The sequence below is a fragment of the Rhinopithecus roxellana genome, chromosome 7 (assembly GCF_007565055.1).
Source record: "Rhinopithecus roxellana isolate Shanxi Qingling chromosome 7, ASM756505v1, whole genome shotgun sequence".
In the NCBI taxonomy this organism is placed as follows: domain Eukaryota; kingdom Metazoa; phylum Chordata; class Mammalia; order Primates; family Cercopithecidae; genus Rhinopithecus; species Rhinopithecus roxellana.
Genome location: NC_044555.1, coordinates 47233866 through 47256108, shown reverse-complemented (window position 1 = coordinate 47256108; position 22243 = coordinate 47233866). Strand labels below are relative to the sequence as shown.

The following is a 22243-nucleotide window of genomic DNA, read 5'->3' as shown; positions in this document are numbered from 1 at the left end:
TTGGGGGTAAATAAAGGCTAAATGATTTTTCAAGATCCCTCAAGCATTTGGTAGTATAGTTTGTTTTATAATGAAAGATCTTATGACAGATATCCAGATAAGAAACTTTTCCCCTTCCTTTCAGCCCCCAAAGGTGCTTTCAAAATTGGATCCAACAAGGAAAAGAATATATACCCCAATTCTCTTATGCAATTTGCCTTTTGCTTGATAACATGAGATGAGTTTGACTATCTATAATCAGTGCGTAACAAGTCATCCAGATAAGCTAGTAAGATATAAGGTCTTGTATTGAGCCCTAAAAAGTGCTTACCACCTTATTTTTTTTATAGCTGTACGATTCTGTGACCGGTGTAATCTGATCAAGCCAGACCGCTGCCACCACTGCTCTGTCTGTGCTATGTAAGTGACGGCCATATTTCTCCTGAGCTGGGCTTGGCCACTGATGGTTGCCTAGACAACAAAATGACTGATCCTAACATGTAACCATAACTAGATAAGAGCATTTCCTTTCAATCATAATAAGCATATGCCAAAACCCCTCACACGGTTGATGATGATTCAAGCTACTCTAAAGATAAGTAAGAGAAGTAAGACCACATTTTAAAAATAAACATTTTATTTGTGGACAATTTTAGACTTGCAGATTTTTTGTGAAGATAGTTCTTATATGTCTCACACCCAGTTTCCCTTGTTGTTAACATCTTATATTTGTATGGTACATTTGTTACAATTAATGAACTAACACTGATACATTATTTTTAACTGAAGTCTACATTTAGATTTCCTCAGTTTTTCCATAATGTCCTTTATCTCTTTCAGGATCCCATCCAGGATACCACATTACATTTAATAGTAATGTCTCATCTCCTTAATTTCTCTTAGCTGTGGCAGTTTCCCAGACTTCTTTTTGATAACCTTGACAGTTTTTAGGATTAATGGTCAAGTAGTTGTAGAGTGTCCCTTGATTCAGATTTGTTTGATGCTTTCCTCATCATTGTTAGACTGGGGTAATATGATTTGGGAAGGAAGATCATAGAGTAAGGTGCCATTCTCATTACATCATATTAAGGGTACCTATAAACATGACTTATCACTGAAATGTTAATTTTGATCATCTGGCTGAGGTAGTTTGTCAGGTTTCAACACTGTAAAGTTGTTCTTCCTTTCTATGCTTTACTCTTTGAAAGGAAGTCACTATGCACAGCCAACACTAAAGGAATGGGAAGTTATGCTCTCCATCCTTGAAGGTGTAGTATCTACCCAAATTATTTCAAGTTATTTTGCTTGGGACATTTATCTCTTCTCTTCATTTATTTATCTATTCAATCACTTATTTATATCAGTATGAAAGCATAAATATTCATTTTATATTTTGCATTATAACCCGATGCTACTTTTTTGTTGCCCAAATTGTTCCAGCTTCATAAACCCCATTTTTATGTTGATACATGTAATCTTCATGCCTTTTCTCTTGAGTACTTATTCCACCCATATTTTTCTTACCCTTGATTCAGATAGAGGCTATAGCCATATATTTTCTTCTGTATTTTTATTAAACTAAGCATTAAATAAAATGATAGGAGACATAGTAGACCTGTATTAATAATCTGGAGTTTCCAATCCCTTTGAAAGGTTGGACTTATAGCCATGTAACTTGCTGCTGGCATGATCCCATAAAGTGTTGTTGTGATTACCTCATCCTAGGAATAACTGAGGGCCACAATTTTGGAGTCAGTATAGTGGAAATCTGAGAATGGGTGTATTGGAACCATGTAAAAATACTGGTGAAACCTTGAGTTTAATTATGAGATGTTGCTTCATTTCCATAGCCTCACTTATCACACTATATTTTGTCCCCTTCGTAGGTGTGTGTTAAAAATGGATCATCACTGCCCTTGGTATGTCTGTTTGGTTCATTTCTTTTCTCTAAAAGGGTCAAAGTTGCTCAATTATATGCACTTTTCTAAGCACAGTTGTCACATGCCTGTTTCTGCTGCCATAATTCACTGGGTTTTATATTTCTATAGGGGACAGGGGATGGGTAACATTTAAAATGAAGAAAAAATATAACACCAAAGGTATGGTAGTGAATTCCTGGAGTTACAAAGCTAATGGTCTCCTATTCATTACTTTAGCAATTGAGCTTAGTAATGAAATACAGCACAAACATTTCTCCTTTTAACACTACACAATTCAGTTCTGTTTCTAGCTGGCTTGATGTTTGAAATATTCTAGAATGTTAAATTCAGCAATTTTCCAAGTTTTGTATATCAGACCCAGCAGGCCAGTCTGAAATCACCTAACTACAAAAAGAACATGTCATAACTGTACCAAATGTAGCTGCTAAAACCGTAATACATTTTTAGCAACCAGGATCCAGGTTTGCTTGGATGTGCCAGGAACTAGTCCAGAGCTATTAGGTAGGCCAGGTGTTGCTGTGCCTGTAAATGAAAGAAGAAACAAGTGAGACATGAACTTGTTTTTTCCAGTCTGTTCTTATTAAGGGACTTCTATCTCTATTGGGTTTTTACACGACACATAATGAAGCAGCAGAACTAGCATGATTCCATTGCCTAGTTCACTTATGTATCACTGTGCTCTCAATCAAGAGGTCCTGATTTCAAATTAGTTTTTCTTTTTTTTAGGGTTAATAACTGCATTGGATTTTCCAACTACAAATTCTTCCTTCAATTCTTAGCTTACTCTGTTCTCTACTGCCTGTACATTGCTACAACAGTCTTCAGCTATTTCATCAAATACTGGAGAGTAAGTTAAAAAATATCCTGAAGGGTCCCCCTAGAATAAATGCACACCCACTCCAACTTGTGACATTGTTCACCCTCTATCTTTTTACATTTTTAAATAGCTAATACTGTTGAAGTAAATGAAAGAGAAGGCACTAAAAACAGGTTTTCCATATTGAATACTCTGAGATTTAGGAAGCTGTTATTTAAAGATTCTAGCAAAACAAGTTTCTGTCATACATGAGAACCTTGCTAAGGCCTTCAGGAACCTAATCTCTTGACTCCTACTGATTCTTTACAATGTATTTCTCCAGCTGAGTTTTAAAGATCCACTTCTTACCAGTTATAGATTTGAAAAATGTTGAAACTAATTTTAAATCCCTAGTTTCCTAAGAAAAAGGCTAACAAATCACTCCCCTGTTGTTAGAAAATACTTCATAATTCCCTATTCAAAGGAGAGTTGCAGAATTCCTACTGTACAGAAAGATATACTGACTAATCTTCACCTAACGGGGAGGGGTTTTTTGTTTTGTTTTTTAACTTTGTTTGACAAACACTAGGTTAGCAATTAGGAGAATGGAGATCGACTACTGGATCACTTACCTGCTTCACTGGCTCATTGCCAAGATCAAATGAAGCAGATGTTGAAAGTGCTTTACCTTTCAAAATGTGATTCAAATAATTATACTGAAATCTCAAAAAAGTTATTTCATCCACTTGAAGATATAAATTATATCCAACTACTTCTAAAACAGAAAAACAAACTTAAGGCAGATTTTTTTATTTACAAATGTGTACAAGGTCTAGCAGAAGTATAGTGAAATATGTTCTTTTTAAATGTCATACTAGTGGACCCCAGGAGATATCCCTTCCCCACAATTCCAGTACAATTACTAAGACATCCATGATGAAGACTGTCCAAACTGAACCTGAATATCAAAAGGCAGATGTGGACAGAGCTACTAGTTATTAGGGATTGCACAAAAGCTTATATAACATGAATATCTCACCTCAAATGGAGACATAAAGCCATAGAGAAAGAACATGAATTCGTGACCAGAATATAGATTATAATAAACTGAAGAAAAAAAGGAGAAGGATAAGGCAATAGGAACCTAAATAGCCAAGAATATTTAAATTATTAATCAGTGCATTGATCCCTAGTAATATTGAAAAGATAGTGTAGAAAATTATAGTGACGTGTGTTTTCCATTTCCCTTTCAACTTGCTGAATCAGTTCAGATATTTAATAACTTTAGGAATAAGGAATTACATAATAGATGTCATAATCATCAACTCAGGGATACAAACAAAACTTTATGCAGAAGTAAAACTTTTTCATAAATTTTCTATAAATATAAAATGCTTCATCATCTCTTCCTTTGTCCATTTCCACAGCACAGGATTATTGTAAAGTTACAATAATTTTAAAATATATTATAAAATCCACATACTGAGCTACTACCCTGAATGTAAAGAAAATCTGCTATGTCCCATCAGCAGGGAAAGTGTTGGCCTTGGTCTTCACTACAGACCTTTCTTGGTGCTTGACACAGTAGGCTACTGTTTAGGAACCACTTTTTACCCTCGTAACAAAATAAACAATATTGCATTTCACACATTTTGCCTTTAGCCCACCTAGTCAACCAATAATCAACTATCACAATGCCAGCCAGGTGTCATGTGCTTTTTTCATTCTTGAAAGATATTTGGATATGAATTAATCATCAGAAATGTGCCAGTATTCACAAGTAATACCAAGAGTGAACATAACCTTGTTCTCTTTATGTTCCCTCATGTTTTTTTCTCCACAGTAGGCTAGCTCATGCCTCACAAATCGGAGGCAAGGAAATGTGTCCTGGCTTGCCCTAAAATGAAAAGGGCATTGACAGTTCAGAGAAATGCTTCTTTGCAGTCTCTTTAGCCAGATAACACTTTAATGTAGTTTAGGGATGGCTTTCTCAGTTTAAGTTGAATATCCCCTTAAAATAAAAAGTAAACACTGCCATGTATTTTGAAAGCCATGTATCAAGGAGACAAGCTGTGCTCCTATCAATAGCAACCTTCATTTGTATGGTACTTTACAGTTTTTGAAGCACTTTTATACCTCTTATCTCATCTGATCCTTACCACAACCTTGTGAAGTAGGCAGAGCATGAATTATTAGTCTTATTCAAAGATGATAAAAACTGAGGCTCATAGTAGTTTAGTGACTTGTCTATGATCACCCAGCTTGTAAATTTCAAAGTTAGGACTTTCACCGAAGTCTGACCCTAAGCCCCATGAACTTACACACTCTACCATGTCCTACTGCCCATTATGGCTCTGCTGTGGAGAGCTCTAGCTCCATGGGAATAAAGATTTCAGAAGACCAACAGATTATTTATCTCTTCTCTATATTAAACAATAGCTACATTGATAAGAGATTGATCTTTTCCTTATGCAAAAAATAGTAATACATTCCTCACATATTGGGCCATGGATCTCCTCACAGAGCTATGAATTATTTTAGAATCAGGAAAATAGCATTATTCTGCCAGTATTCATCTGATCTCTCTCTGATGGCTATTACTTTGAGTGATTTAGCTTGGTTATCTCCTGAGAAGGTATTTTTGAACATAGGGCTATCACCCTCTTCTAGCAAAAAAAAAAAAAAAAAAAAAAAAAAGTTTAAGAACTCTATCAAGGGACAGCACAGTAGATATGCTTTGGCAGACAGAAGAATGTTCTTTAAGAGTAATTGGGCAGGGTGAGGGAAGAGACGTCAGCTCAGCCAGACAGACTGTGGACTGACTTTGTATCAGTCCCTCTTGTCCAGCCATTTTCTACTACCCATTTATATGTGAAAAAAATAAGCAGTAAAATAAATGTGAGCTTTAAAATATTTTTAAAACGTTCTTTAAAAACTAAAGATTGTGAAAGCAAAAACACAGTCAAGGCAAAACCCACTGCAAAGCAATATATGGAGTTTTTTCTGTAAGTTCAAAATAAAACAAAAACCAATCTAATTCAGTTTAGGTGCTTAGGCCAAGAATTTGTAGAGGGATCATTTCAAACAAGAGAGTTTCAGGTAAATATTCTTGAAGGTTGAAGTTCTTGAGGTAGCTCTTTTCTGGACTGCTCTGTCCCTATGCAATTTTCACTTGGACCCCCACTCAGCTGGCAGCATCTGACTGGCTGAAGATAACGGGAAGCATCCTTGTCTTCATCCTTCAGTATACAACCTGGAAGATTCCCAATATTTCCATACATAAAAATGAATAAAAATATTATCTCAGAGAAGAAAAAAATCTGTACTATCTGAACTTGCCAAGTGTTGAAAAGCCTTAATTTTCTCCTTCCAAATTGGAGTAGAACTAGATCACTCAGAAGTTAAGGTCCACTTAAGAATCACATTTAACTTTATTACTAGAGAGAAATTAGAAATATTTCAAAGTGATTCATCACACTAAAACAATAATTATCACAGGGAAGGAGGAAATAAATAATAGTCATTCCCCCAACTGTTCACACCAAAATTGAAAATGTTTTCTAAGATTCTCTTCAGAAGATAAATGTTACATGCTGCGCATGTTACAGAACTTTATAACATTCATTCTGGTCTAGGCTGCATGTCGGAAAAAAAGGCTGGTGCCACATGGAAAATAAGATGTCCTAGATAACTATAAAAATCTTTAGCCACCTACTTTTACAGTTGCCTGTAAAAATTCTGCTTGATTTTTACTGTCTAAACAGCTGTTTCACAGGAGGTAATATATCAGCACATTCTACTTCAGCTATAAAAAACAACCACACAAAATCTACAACAACTTTAAAATCAGGTTATGACTTATGGGTAGGACATTTTAAAATTCTACCTATATGTTTTAACTTCTTACATACGTCACCATGACATTTTCAACATACACATGCCCGAGGAAACATGATATATAAAGAATTCCAGAATAACTTACCCTGAGACAAGAGGATAAGGCATATGAGTTCAAGATCTGAAACTAAATTGACTACAAGCTCTGAGAGGTTGCATACTAATTATGGCCCAAGAATAACCTTTTCACATTACCCTTTTATAATTGGTATCTAATATACTCTATTTTACACTGAACCGCACTTAAGCAAGGATCCATTTTAGGCTTTGTAGGCTGAGAGCACACTCACAGGTATCATCATTAACAGAAAGAACCATATTATAAAAATTTTACAGAATCTATTTTTAAATTATAGCTAGACACTTTATACATGTGAAAAATACTAACCTATATATTTTTTAAAACTAGCCATCCCCTTTTCCACTTTAATCTTTTGCTTGTTTATTATTTCTTTTCTAGGGGGAATTACCCAGTGTTCGCTCTAAGTTCCATGTCCTTTTTCTTCTCTTTGTGGCCTGCATGTTTTTTGTCAGCCTTGTGATTCTCTTTGGTTACCATTGTTGGCTTGTCAGCAGAAACAAAACCACCTTAGGTAAGACTTAATATTAAGATTAGGAAAAAACATATTAATTTGTATCAGAGGGACCTGTGGATTGTTCCGAAGTAAAACTTCTACTGAAGCATTTTAGCTGCATGACGTCTCTCTACCCCCAAACTGAGACAGATGAAAATACATTTTACCAAAATAGAAAGGCATAGTGAATGAAGCTTATAGGCTAATTATGAGAATATTTTTTAATGAAACCCCACACAGAAACAAAAATTGCCATTGTTCTTTATACTGCATACTGGGTAATAGCTCCCAAGGTTAATAGCTCAGAAGATTTCTAAAAGGTGTTCACATGAGGAAATTAAAGAAAGAATCAGTACAGAAGGGGATGTCAGAAGGGAGAAGTAAAGGTTGATAAAGACAGTAGGATCTAATTTATTATGCACATCTAAAACCAGAGCCCTGAGAAAAAATCCAAACCAACCACAACAAGATTCCAAAAGTCTTGAGAAACAAAAAAAAAATCAGTAAATATCTGTAATCATCAAGGGGCTGTTTAGGTGCTGTGGGAATGAGATAAACACATTGAACAAATGATTCTCTAGAAAATAAGTAAAATAAATGAACATATTTTCTGTCAGTTACTCTATGGGCTGTTATTTGGAAAACTATATTTCTGATGGATTCCAGTACATTTTATTTCATCTATGATGAAATAAGTATTTACATTGTGTACAAATCAGTACATGAGGAGTGAGGACAAAGTGTCCAAGTTTTGAATGTTGAATGTTTAGCTAGGATAGATTTGAGAAAAGTTTAGTGCAAAAGCTACTACACTTTGGGAATTTATTTGCTAATAATGCTAAGAAAGTATTTGCAATCTATTGGCCATGCATGATGGTTCACTCCTATAATCCCAGTACTTTGGGAGGCCAAGGCAGGAGAATCACTTGAGCTGAGGAGTTTGAGACCAGCCTGGGCAACATAACGAAACCCCATCTCTACAAATAAAAATAATTAGCTGGGCGACTATTCACAATAGCAAAGCCATGGAATCAGCCTAAAGGTCCATCAATGGCAAACTAGATAAAGAAAATGTGGTACATATACACCATGGAATGCTACGCAGCCATAACAAAGAATGAGATCCTGTCCTTTGTAGCAACACAAATGAAGCTTGAAGCCATTATCCTAAGTGAACTAACTCAGGAACAGAAAATCAAATGCTTCATGTTCTCACTTATAAGTGGGGGCTAAAGATTGAGTACACATAAACACAAAGGATGGAACAACAGACACTGGGGTCTATTTGAGGGAGGAGTATAGGAGGAGGGAAGGGTTCAGAAAAATAAAAATTCACTCGGGTACTATGCTTAGTACCTGGGTGACAAACATCAAACCCTCAAGTCACAAATTTACCTATATAACAAACTTGTACATTTACCCTGAACCTAAAATAATAGTTACAATATTTTTTAAAATAATAATCATTAGCTGGGTGTGGTGGCATGTGCCTGTGGCTGCAGCTTCTCCGTAAGCTGAGATGGGAAGATTGATTGACCCTGGCCAGGAGTTTAAAGCTGCAGTGAGCTAAGATTGTGCCACTGCACTCTAGCCTGGGTGACAGAGCAAGATCCTGTATCTATTTAAAAAAAAAAAGTATTTGCACCCATTTTCTTAACCAAATATATATGTAGCCCCTAGTTGCTAGGATGGTAGATTAGCATATTTGGCTTAGAGATCAGCTACAAAGTGGAAAACCACTAAAAGCTTCATGATAACAGAGTCTGAAAACAAAGAACAAATGAGAAACAGTCAGATGCAGCCAGAGTCCAACAGTGAAATCATTTACTTAATGGGATAAATGTGTGTCTAAAAATAATATTCTCTAACATGGTCCCATTCCTTACAGTCTTTGAAGTGATTATGGCTCACCAATTGACATTTTATCTGAAGTAAAACTCAGTTTCTTACATTGCAGACTTCAGCATGAACACTTTCATTTTTGAAATGTTTCAAAACCAAATCAATGTTATTACCATCTCTTTATGTCATTATTTTCTTCCCAGCTCTAAAGACGGTAGCCATTCGGTTGTTGTTGCCACTTAGATTCAAATAAAGTGCTGTTAAATGTGTTCCTATACTCTAAATTCAGCAGTACAAAATACATACTACCCCCATGGCTGCTTAATTATTTTTACCACCATGTGTTTCCCCTGTCTTTTAAAAAGAGAGTTCTAATTCTTTATATGCAGTAACAAGCTTAGTTTGTGTTAAGTGATTAAACTGGTTTTTACTAAGTAATTTAGCAATATCTAAAAATTGCTAATCAATATTAGCAATTAAAAATTGCTAAGCAGTATCTGTGCTACCACAGCAAAAAGATATGATAGAACCAAGTCACATACATGGAGAAATGTAAAATCATGACTATGCTGAAATATGTTTCTTTATTGTTTTCTTCCTCTTTTCTTCAACTCTCCTGCCCTGCCTTAGAGGCCTTCTGCACTCCAGTGTTTACAAGTGGCCCAGAGAAAAATGGGTTCAACCTTGGCTTCATCAAGAATATCCAGCAGGTGTTTGGAGATAAGAAGAAGTTCTGGTTAATACCTATTGGTTCCAGGTGAGTAAATATTACCACTGGAAGAAGTTAGTACTGGACCATGCCTTAAACCAGCAAATTCAATTTTGATTGTAGTATGCAGCAGGTATCAGTCCAATGTGAAACTCTATTCCCCAAGTTCTTCATTTCTAGGTTAGTAAAGACAAATAAAGAGGTGAGGGTCTGATAAAATAGATATTCTCATGCTTTCTTTGTGGCAGTGTGCAGTGGCACTACCAATCTTTTATAACTGAATTTGGTAATATCTATCAAAAAACAAGAATCTACATGTCCAGCATCCCAGTAATTCCATTTCTGGGAATTGAATCTACCCTAAAGACAGAGACAAACTGTGCACAAAAATGTCCATCACAGCATTATTTGTAGCCAATAATTAGGAAACAACCTAAATATCCAAAAATACGGGAATGGATAAATAAATGTGTGTGTGTGTGTGTATATATATATATATACTGGATGGAATATTACACAATCAAAAGTAATGGTTATAAATACTATGTCACAAAAGGGAAAGTGCTTACTATATTTTAAGTGGAAAATGAAAAATCCAGTACACTGATTAAAAACATAAGTATATATGGAAGAAAAACAGCAGAAGAGAAATATACCAAAAAATGTTAAAAATAGTACTATATTTTAAGTGAAAAATGAAAAATTCAATACACTGTGATTAAAAACATAAATATATATAGAAGAAAAACAGCAGAAGAGAAATATACCAAAAAATGTTAAAAGTGGTAAGGGCAATAGTCTTAGAAATTATTTATCTTTTCTCCATTTTACATATTTTGTGGTTAATACTAATTTTATGAATAAAACATATAAAAAGCAAGAACAAAGATTAATTTGAGGTTATAGGTAATTCTCTTTTTTATTATTATACTTTAAGTTCTGGGGTACATGTGCAGAACATGCAGGTTTGTTACATAGGTATGCACATGCCATGGTGGTATGCTGCACCCATTAACCCATCATCTACTTTAAGTATTTCTCCTAGTGCTATCCCTCCTCTAGCCCCCCAACCCCCAACAGGCCCCGGTGTGTGATGTTCCCCTCCCTATGTCCAAGTGTTCTCATTGATCAACTCCCACTTATGAGTGAGAACATGCTGTGTTTGGTTTTCTGTCCTTGTGTTAGTTTGCTGAGAATGATGGTTTCCAGCTTCATCCACATCCCTGCAAAGGACATGAACTCATTTTTTTGTGATTACATAGTATTCCATAGTGTATATGTGCCACATTTTCTTTATCCAGTCTATCATTGATGAGCATTTGGGTTGCTTCCAAGTCTTTGCTATTGTGAACAGTGCCGTAATAAACATATGTGTGCATGTGTCTTTATGGTAGAATGATTTCTAATCCTTTGGGTATATACCCAGTAATGGGATTGCTGGGTCAAATGGTATTCTCATTCTAGATCCTTAAGGAATTGCCACACTGTCTTCCACAATGGATGAACTAATTTACACTCCCACCAACAGTGTAAAAGTGTTCCCATTTCTCCACATCCTCACCAGCATCTGTTGTTTCCTGATTTTTTAATGATTGCCATTCTAACTGGCATGAGATTGTATCTCATTGTGGTTTTGATTTGCATTTCCCTAATGACCAGTGATAATGAGCTTTTTATAATAAGTTTGTTGGCCACATAAATATCTTCTCTTGAGAAGTGTTTGTTCATATCCTTCGCCCACTTTTTGATGGGTTTCTTTGATTTTTTCTTGTAAATATGTTTCAGTTATTTATAGATTCTGGATATTAGCCCTTTGTCAGATGGATAGATTGCAAAAATTTTCTCCCATTCTATGGGTTGCCTGTTCACTCTGATGATAGTTTCCTTTGCTGTGCAGAAACTCTTTAGTATAATCAGATCCCATTTGCCAATTTTGGCTTTTGTTGCCATTGCTTTTGATGTTTGGTTCATGAAGTCTCTGCCCATGTCTATATCCTGAATGGTATTGCCTAGGTTTTCTTCTAAGATTTTTATGGTTTTATGTCTTATATTTAAGTCTTTAATCCATCTTGAGTTAATTTTTGTATAAGGTATAATGAAGGGATCCAGTTTCAGCTTTCTGCATATGGCTAGCCAGTTTTCCCAACACCATTTCTTTTTTTTTGTTTTTTTTGTTTTTTTCTTTTTTCTTTTCTTTTTTTTTATCATACTTTAAGTTCTAGGGTACATGTGCATAACGTGCAGGTTTGTTGCATATGTATACTTGGGCCATGTTGGTGTGCTGCACCCAACAACTCGTCAGCACCCATCAATTCATCATTTATATCATGTATAACTCCCAATGCAATCCCTCACCCCTCCCCCCTCCCCATGATAGGCCCCAGTGTGTGATGTCCCCCTTCCCAAGTCCAAGTGATCTCATTGTTCAGTTCCCACCTATGAGTGAGAACATGCGGTGTTTGGTTTTCTCTTCTTGTGATAGTTTGCTAAGAATGATGGTTTCCAGCTGCATCCATGTCCCTACAAAGGACGCAAACTCATCCTTTTTTATGGCTGCATACTATTCCATGGTGTACATGTGCCACATTTTCTTAATCCAGTCTGTCACAGATGGACATTTGGGTTGATTCCAAGTCTTTGCTATTGTGAATAGTGCCGCAATAAACATACGTGTGCATGTGTCTTTGTAGTAGAATAATTTATAATCCTTTGGGTATATACCCAGTAGTGGGATGGCTGGGTCATATGGTACATCTAGTTCTAGACCCTTGAGGAATTGCCATACTGTTTTCCATAATGGTTGAACTAGTTTACAATCCCACCAACAGTGTAAAAGTGTTCCTATTTCTCCACATCCTCTCCAACACCTGTTGTTTCCTGATTTTTTAATGATTGCCATTCTAACTGGTGTGAGATGGTATCTCATTGTGGTTTTGATTTGCGTGTCTCTGATGGCGAGTGATGATGAGCATTTTTTCATGTGTCTGTTGGCTGTATGAATGTCTTCTTTTGAGAAATGTCTGTTCATATCCTTTGCCCACTTTTTAATGGGGTTCTTTGTTTTTTTCTTGTATATTTGTTTGAGTTCTTTGTAGATTCTGGATATTACCCCTTGGTCACATGAGTAGATTGCAAAAATTTTCTCCCATTGTGTAGGTTGCCTGTTCACTCTGGTGGTAGTTTCTTTTGCTGTGCAGAAGCTCTTTAGTTTAATTACATCCCATTTGTCAATTCTGGCTTTTGCTGCCGTTGCTTTTGGTGTTTTAGTCATGAAGTCCTTGCCCATGCCTATGTTCTGAATGGTACTACCTAGATTTTCTTCTAGGGTTTTTATGGTATTAGGTCTAACATTTAAATCTCTAATCCACCTTGAATTAATCTTCGTATAAGGAGTAAGGAAAGGATCCAGTTTCAGCTTTCTACTTACGGCTAGCCAATTTTCCCAGCACCATTTATGAAATAGGGAATCCTTTCCCCATTTGTTGTTTCTCTCAGGTTTGCCAAAGATCAGATGGCTGTAGATGTGTGGTATTATTTCTGAGGACTCTGTTCTGTTCCATTGGTCTATAGCTCTGTTTTGGTACCAGTACCATGCTGTTTTGGTTACTGTAGCCTTGTAGTATAGATTGAAGTCAGGTCGCGTGACGCCTCCAGCTTTGTCCTTTTGACTTAGGATTGTCTTGGCAATGCAGGCTCTTTTTTGGTTCCATATAAACTTTAAAGCAGTTTTTTCCAATTCTGTGAAGAAACTCATTGGTAGCTTGATGGGGATGGCATTGAATCTATAAATAACCTTGGGCAGTATGGCCAATTTCACGATATTGATTCTTCCTATCCATGAGCATGGTATGTTCTTCCATGTGTTGGTGTCCTCTTTGATTTCACTGAGCAGTGGTTTGTAGTTCTCCTTGAAGACGTCGTTCACATCCCTTGTAAGTTGGATTCCTAGGTATTTTTTTCTCTTTGAAGCAATTGTGAATGGAAGTTCATTCCTGATTTGGCTCTCTGCTTGTCTGTTACTGGTGTATAAGAATGCTTGTGATTTTTGCACATTAATTTTGTATCCTGAGACTTTGCTGAAGTTGCTTATCAGCTTAAGGAGATTTTGGGCTGAGACGATGGGGTTTTCTAAACATACAATCATGTCATCTGCAAACAGGGACAATTTGACTTCTTCTTTTCCTAACTGGATACCCTTGATTTCTTTCTCTTGCCTGATTGCCCTAGCCAGAACTTCCAACACTATGTTGAATAGGAGTGGTGAGAGAGGGCATCCTTGTCTTGTGCCAGTTTTCAAAGGGAATTTTTCCCGTTTTTGCCCATTCAGTATGATATTAGCTGTGGGTTTGTCATAAATAGCTCTTATTATTTTGAGGTACGTTCCATCAATACCGAATTTATTGAGCGTTTTTAGCATGAAGGGCTGTTGAATTTTGTCAAAAGCCTTTTCTGCATCTATTGAGATAATCATGTGGTTCTTGTCTTTGGTTCTGTTTATATGCTGGATTATGTTTATTGATTTGCAAACGTTGAACTAGCCTTGCATCCCAGGGATGAAGCCCACTTGGTCATGGTGGATAAGCTTTTTGATTTGCTGCTGAATCCGGTTTGCCAGTATTTTATTGAGGATTTTTGCATCGATGTTCATCAGGGATATTGGTCTAAAATTCTCTTTTTTTGTTGTGTATCTGCCAGGCTTTGGTATCAGGATGATGTTGGCCTCATAAAATGAGTTAGGGAGGATTCCCTCTTTTACTATTGATTGGAATAGTTTCAGAAGGAATGGTACCAGCTCCTCCTTGTACCTCTGGTAGAATTCAGCTGTGAATCCATCTGGTCCTGGACTTTTTTTGGTGGGTAGGCTATTAATTATTGCCTCAATTTCAGAGCCTGCTATTGGTCTATTCAGGGATTCAACTTCTTCCTGGTTTAGTCTTGGGAGAGTGTAAGTGTCCAAGAAATTATCCATTTCTTCTAGATTTTCTAGTTGATTTGCGTAGAGGTGTTTATAGTATTCTCTGATGGTAGTTTGTATTTCTGTGGGGTCGGTGGTGATATCCCCTTTATCATTTTTTATTGCGTCTATTTGATTCCTCTCTCTTTTCTTCTTTGTTGTCTTGCTAGCGGTCTGTCAATTTTGTTGATCTTTTCAAAAAACCACCTCCTGGATTCATTGATTTTTTGGGGGGTTTTTTGTGTCTCTATCTCCTTCAGTTCTGCTCTGATCTTAGTTAATTCTTGCCTTCTGCTAGCTTTTGAATGTGTTTGCTCTTGCCTCTCTAGTTCTTTTAATTGTGATGTTAGAGTGTCCATTTTAGATCTTTCCTGCTTTCTCTTGTGGGCATTTAGTGCTATAAATTTCCCTCTACACACTGCTTTAAATGTGTCCCAGAGATACTGGTATGTTGTATCTTTGTTCTCATTGGTTTCAAAGAACATCTTTATTTCTGCTTTCATTTCGTTCTGTACCCAGTAGTCATTCAGGAGCAGGTTGTTCAGTTTCCATGTAGTAGAGCGGTTTTGATTGAGTTTCTTAGTCCTGAGTTCTAGTTTGATTGCACTGTGGTCTGAGAGATAGTTTGTTATATCTCTGTTCTTTTACATTTGCTGAGGAGTGCTTTACTTCCAATTATGTGGTCAATTTTGGAATAAGTTTGATGTGGTGCTGAGAAGAATGTATATTCTGTTGATTTGGGGTGGAGAGTTCTATAGATGTCTATTAGGTCTGCTTGGTGCAGAGATGAGTTCAATTCCTGGATATGCTTGTTAACTTTCTGTCTCGTTGATCTGTCTAATGTTGACAGTGGAGTGTTGAAGTCTCCCATTATTATTGTATGAGAGTCTGAGTCTTGTTGTAAGTCTCTAAGGACTTGCTTTGTGAATCTGGGTGCTCCTGTATTGGGTGCATATATATTTAGGATAGTTAGCTCTTCCTGTTGAATTGATCCCTTTACCATTATGTAATGGCCTTCTTTGTCTCTTTTGATCTTTGATGGTTTAAAGTCTGTTTTATCGGAGACTAGGATTGCAACCCCTGCTTTTTTTTGTTCTCCATTTGCTTGGTAGATCTTCCTCCATCCCTTTATTTTGAGCCTATGTATGTCTCTGCATGTGAGATGGGTCTCCTGAATACAGCAGACTGATGGGTCTTGACTCTTTATCCAGTTTGCCAGTCTGTGTCTTTTAATTGGAGCATTTAGTCCATTTACATTTAAGGTTAATATTGTTATGTGTGAACTTGATCCTGCCATTATGATATTAACTGGTTATTTTGCTCGTTAGTTGATGCAGTTTCTTCCTAGCCTCGATGGTCTTTACATTTTGGCATGTTTTTGCAATGGCTGGTACCGGTTGTTCCTTTCCATGTTTAGGGCTTCCTTCAGGGTCTCTTGTAAGGCAGGCCTGGTGGTGACAAAATCTCTAAGCATTTGCTTATCTGTAAAGGGTTTTTTTCTCCTTCACTTATGAAACTTAGTTTGGCTGGATATGAAATTCTGGGTTTAAAATTCTTTTCTTTAAGAACGTTGAATATTGGCCCACACTCTCTTGTGGCTTGTAGAGTTTCTGCCGAGAGATCTGCTGTTAGTCTGATGGGCTTCCCTTTGTGGGTAACCCGACCTTTCTCTCTGGCTGCCCTTAAGATTTTTTCCTTCATTTCAACTTTGATGAATCTGGCAATTATGTGTCTTGGAGTTGCTCTTCTTGAGGAGTATCTTTGTGGCGTTCTCTGTATTTCCTGAATTTGAATGTTGTCCTGCCCTACTAGGTTGGGGAAGTTCTCCTGGATGATATCCTGAAGAGTGTTTTCCAACTTGGTTCCATTTTCCCCCTCACTTTCAGGCACCCCAATCAGACTTAGATTTGGTCTTTTTACATAATCCCATACTTCTTGCAGGCTTTGTTCATTTCTTTTTCTTCTTTTTTCTTTTGGTTTCTCTTCTTGCTTCATTTCATTCATTTGATCCTCAATCGCTGATACTCTTTCTTCCAGTTGATCGAGTCGGTTACTGAAGCTTGTGCATTTGTCACGTATTTCTCGTGTCATGGTTTTCATCTCTGTCATTTCGTTTATGACCTTCTCTGCATTAATTAGTCTAGCTGTCAATTCTTCCACTCTTTTGTCAAGATTTTTAGTTTCTTTGCGCTAGGTACGTAATTCCTCCTTTAGCTCTGAGAAGTTTGATGGACTGAAGCCTTCTTCTCTCATCTCATCAAAGTCATTCTCTGACCAGCTTTGATCCGTTGCTGGCGATGGGCTGCGCTCCTTTGCAGGGGGAGATGCGCTCTTATTTTTTGAATTTCCAGCTTTTCTGCCCTACTTTTTCCCCATCTTTGTGGTTTTATCTGCCTCTGGTCTTTGATGATGGTGATGTACTGATGGGGTTTTGGTATACGTATTCTTCCTGTTTGATAGTTTTCCTTCTGACAGTCAGGACCCTCAGCTATAGGTCTGTTGGAGATTGCTTGAGGTCCACTCCAGACCCTGTTTGCCTGGGTATCAGCAGCAGAGTTTGCAGAAGATAGAATATTGCTGAACAGCGAGTGTACCTGTCTGATTCTTACTTTGGAAGCTTCCTCTCAGGGGTGTACTCCACCCTGTGAGGTGTGGGGTGTCAGACTGCCCCTAGTGGGGGATGTCTCCCAGTTAGGCTACTCAGGGGTCAGGGACCCACTTTAGCAGGCAGTCTGTCCCTTCTCAGATCTCAACCTCCACGTGGGGAGATCCACTGCTCTCTTCAAAGCTGTCAGACAGAGTCCTTTGCGTCTGCAGAGGTTCCTGCTGCTTTTTGTTGTTGTTGTTGTTTAGCTGTGCCGTGTCCCCAGAGGTGGAGTCTACAGAGAAAGGCAGGTTTCCTTTTGCTGCTGTGAGCTCCACCCTGTTCCAGCTTCCCAGCGGCTTTGTTTACCTACTTAAGCCTCAGCAATGGCGGGCGCCCCTTCCCCAGCCTCGCTGCTGCCTTGCGGTTAGATCGCAGACTGCTGTGCTAGCAATGAGGGAGGCTCCATGGCCGTGGGATCCTCCCGGCCAGGTGTGGGATACAATCTCCTGATGTGCCTGTTTGCTCAAAGCGCAGTATTGGGGTGGGAGTCACCCGATTTTCCAGGTGTTGTGTGTCTCAGTTCCCCTGGCTAGGAAAAGGGACTCCCTTCCCCCTTGCACTTCCCAGGTGAGGCGATGCCTCGCCCTGCTTCAGCTCTGGCTGGTCGGGCTGCAGCGGCTGACCAGCACCGATTGTCCGGCACTCCCTAGTGAGATGACCCCAGTACCTCAGTTGAAAATGCAGAAATCATCCGTCTTCTGTGTCGCTCATGCTGGGGTTGGAGACTGGAGCTGTTCCTATTCCAACACCATTTGTTAAATAGGAAATCCTTTCCCCATTGCTTGTTTTTGTCAGGTTTGTCAAAGATAAGATGGTTGTAGATGTGTGACATTATTTCTCAGGGCTCTGTTCTGTTCCATTGGTCTATATATCTGTCTTGGTATCAGTAGCATGCTATTTTTGTTACTGTCGCCTTGTAGTACAGTTTAATTTGAGGTTATAGGTAATTCTTAGAACTGCAACCATTATGCAGGGAAAGTAGTGGATGAGAAATAAACAGTCAAGCTTGTGTTCTGTGAATGACTTTGTGAACCAGATTGAACCACCATCAACAAAACTAATTCTGCAGCAGAGCTTGCTTTTAGCCTTCTTGCAGCCCCCTTTCGGTCCCCTCCTTGGACAGGGATACATTCATGTTCACTTAGTTGAGGAAACTTTGTTGGGGTAGGGTGGTAATTATGGAAAATTTCTGCTTGATTGATTGCCTTCATACTTCCTGTGTAGCAGTTAGTATTTTACAGACTCATTTATTTCAGAGATGTGGTGTATCCAACTAACCTGTCTATAAAGCACAAGGCAAAACTATGTCAGTGGGTAATATTGATTAATAACTGTTACCAGGTATTACCTATACCCTATTCACATACTCACATACACAAATATACACACATCATCACCACATCAAAGGGAGGTGTAAAATGAGTCTTCTCTGGAATAAAGAACAAAACCAAAAATCAAGGCCCATTCATTTATAATCAGTATACTTACATTCTCTTTAGAGTGCTATCAATAAAATCTGTCAACTTTCAATTTACCATATACATGAACAGGAGAAAAGGCATAGATAACATCAAAAGTCATTCAGACTCAAAGGTGGAGTGCATTCAGATACCTAAACTGAAATGTTCAAACTGTAACCTCTTCTAGTTGGGGCCAGCTCAGTTCCCTCCAATGCATCCCATCTGTTAGTGGACAGAAAGTAACCAGGGAGTTGACCCTAGCTTACCACAGGTAGCCACAAAGCGAGACCCCACATGTGGATAATTGCCCCCAAAATCTGCAGTCTAGAGATGGCTCACTCTGGCTCTTTCCCCTAGTTCCTAATAACCTTTCTGCCGTGCAAACCAAATACATAACAGTGCATTCAGGCATTGTCTTTCACCAATTCACATCAGCTTACCTCCACTGTATTCAATGTTTCAGAGACTGGTCATCTTTCTTGAAAACTTAGAATCAAAGCAGTAAGATAATGGGATATAAATTTGTATCGTCATCATTAAGTGATAGGTATGAAGCTTGCTGTGTGTGCATATTGCTATACTGGGCATTTTGGGAACCAAACTACAGAGTTGCTTACAAACAAGAAGTTAACACTGATGCAGACACACAAATAAGATATGGAAATCAAGAGCCATATAGCAACTAAATGATGCTATTTTAAGAGTCCATTCCGCCACGGCTTTAGACAATAAAACTAAATATACCTAAGAACCTCCCTCTTGTTTTTAAGAGGATTATAACCTTCACAAAAGTCTATGTCAGCTGCAATAGCTCACTGCCTTTCTTTTCCCACCAGCCCTGGTGATGGACACTCCTTCCCTATGAGGTCTATGAATGAGTCACAGAACCCACTGCTAGCAAATGAAGAACCCTGGGAAGACAATGAGGATGACAACCAAGGTAAGTTGGGTCAAAGACTATGAAGTCCACGTTAATACAACGAAGGTAATGTGGTGAATAAATAGTAAATAGTGAGTAAATCCAGAAAGATTTTATAAGCATGTCAACCTCATAAGTGTCCTCTGGATGGAGGAGAGCAAGTGTGGCCAGATTTGTTTAGTAACCATGGGAAATTTAGATAAGATTAGATTGCAGCTTGGGAGGTTCCTTACCAGCTTTGTGATTCCGTGATTTATATCACCAGTCAGATATACATCTGGATATATATGGATTTCTAAACAATCCTGCTGGGTAGTCACTTGTAGTGCTTTGCTTGAATGTGGAGTTCAATTTAATCAATGGGCAACAATTCACCTTTCTCCATCCTCCTTCATTCACATTGGTTAAATTTTCTTTAAAATCGTATGCTCAGTCTCTTTTTAGAATGGTTTAAATACACTAAAAACTGAAAGATAGTAATGGGACAAGCCTACACATGCATGTCGTCTACTTTTCTAAAAGGAAGAGGGGCAAAGGAAAATAAGTTCCAACTTTCTACTACCAGGTCACTGGGTCATCCTAAGGCATTTTGTAGAGTTAAAAGTTGAGTTCTCATGTAATGTATCCCCATTGCCAGCCCTATTCCTTGTCTCCACCTGTTGCTGTGCCTACTTTTGTGCCTCCAACATATACTTATGTTGCTAATACCAGCCATTAGAGAGTCATTTTGGCTACTGTTCCCAATAATGCAGTAGCTGGCAGCAATTTTGAGTAGGAACTTGTAGTGGCTATCACAAACCGTACCCGGGGTGAAGGAGGCTAAATGAGGACATGGAAAAGCATTGAAGTGGGAGCAGCAGTGGAGAGCAAGCCTTTCAATTTTTTACCCACTTGGATTATCCAGGCCCTGATTACCAGGAAATCTAGTTTTAGAGAAAAGCATGTTACTAGGTCCAAGGAATACAAAATAGCCACAAATCCATAGATAAAAAAGAAAACAGTTATTGCCCATCCCAAAGAACTTACAACAAGGGCAACTCCCTTACTTCCTCCTGCTGACTGTTGGAAAATTGACTATATTTTGACCTATCTTCCTTCAGTCTTCAGTCTTTCTGAACTGACTTTTATTTACAGCAGTCACAAGTTATAACAACTCTTATTTTGGTATTAAACCTAAACTCTAATAGAAGCCAAATACTTATCAGGTCTTTACCTGGTTTGAAATAATTCACAATGGAAAAAGCTATTTATATCTGACCTTTGTGTTGGCAAGTGGAATACTTTAAATGTAGATACAGCACCACATCATAAAGAGGTTATGTTTTGAAGCAGTCTCCAATTCCAGACCTTTTCAAAAATATTCAACCATTAAAAAATTAGTATGTTATTTTATAGTTTACAAAGTGCTTTCCTATACTTTTTCTTCATATCCTTTGACCCTCACAACTTTCAGGTTAGATAGGCAGTGTTATTGATAGCATCCCCATTTTATAATTAAGAAACTAAAATTGAGAGATGTTAATCTCACATGTCAAGGTATCTTGATTCCAAATCCTAGGTTTTTTCCACTACAATGCTATATCTCTCTTTTGGACAAGTACATATGAGACACAGTGCTGTAATTGCATGCCATTTAGTTATCTGAAGTGTTCAGCTGCTTCTTATATAATCATAAAATCATAAACTGTAAGGTGCCTTTAGCTTTAGCAAGACCACTATGCCATCTTAGATAGCTGGGGTTTTTTTTTTTTTTTTAAGTTCATTGAAGGAGACACCACAATCCTCCTTTGTAACCCATTCTAGTATCTAATGCAAGTTCTCATGCTGTATTCTTTGTTAGGTTGGTTCTATGCTATCTTCAGTTGTTCCCATTTTCTGTGCATAACTGTCATATACAAACAGTTCTTACACTTTTAACAACTTAGATTCCTAGGAAAGATGCTGTAAGTTGAAATTACATGTGTGTATTGAACTTAATTTCGTTTAGGAATCAAGTGGAATTTTTATTTCTAGCCCAAAATACAACATTTCGTTTAGCATAAATGTACTTGTACAGCCAGGCGCTGTAGCTCATGCTTGTAATCCCAGCACTTTGGGAGGCTGAGGCGGGCGGATCACCTGAGGTCAGAAGTTCAAGACCAGCTTGGCCAACATGGCAAAACCCCATCTCTACTAAAAAAGTACAAAAAAAATTAGCCAGGTGTGGTGACACACACCTGTAATCCTAGCTACTTGGGAGGCTGACACAGGAGAATCACTTGAACCCGTGAGATGGAGGTTATAGTGAGCCGAGATTGTGCCACTGCACTCCAGCCTGGGCAACAGAGTGAGAATCCATCTCAAAAGAAAGAAAAACATGTACATTGCATAATGTAAAACAAACATTTGGCCAGGCACAGTGGCTCACGCCTGTAATCCCAGCACTTTGGGAGGCTAAGGCAGGCAGATCACGAGGTCAGGAGATCAAGACCGTCCTGGCTAACACGGTGAAACCCCATCTCTACTAAAAATACAAAAAAAAAAAA

At 37.9% G+C, this 22243-nt stretch overlaps 1 protein-coding gene across 1 annotated transcript in view; it reads left to right on the top strand.

The window, feature by feature from the left end:
- ZDHHC15 (zinc finger DHHC-type containing 15) overlaps positions 1-19741 on the top strand; it is a 103468-nt gene extending 83727 nt beyond the window's left edge. Inside the window, exons 5-9 of the mRNA XM_030934133.1 lie at positions 330-399; positions 1866-1898; positions 7073-7205; positions 9660-9786; positions 19636-19741. Coding sequence (XP_030789993.1) covers positions 330-399; positions 1866-1898; positions 7073-7154 — 185 coding nt within the window. The 3' untranslated portion in view covers positions 7155-7205; positions 9660-9786; positions 19636-19741. The remainder of the gene's footprint in view (positions 1-329; positions 400-1865; positions 1899-7072; positions 7206-9659; positions 9787-19635) is intronic.
- The last annotated feature ends 2502 nt before the right edge of the window (positions 19742-22243 follow it).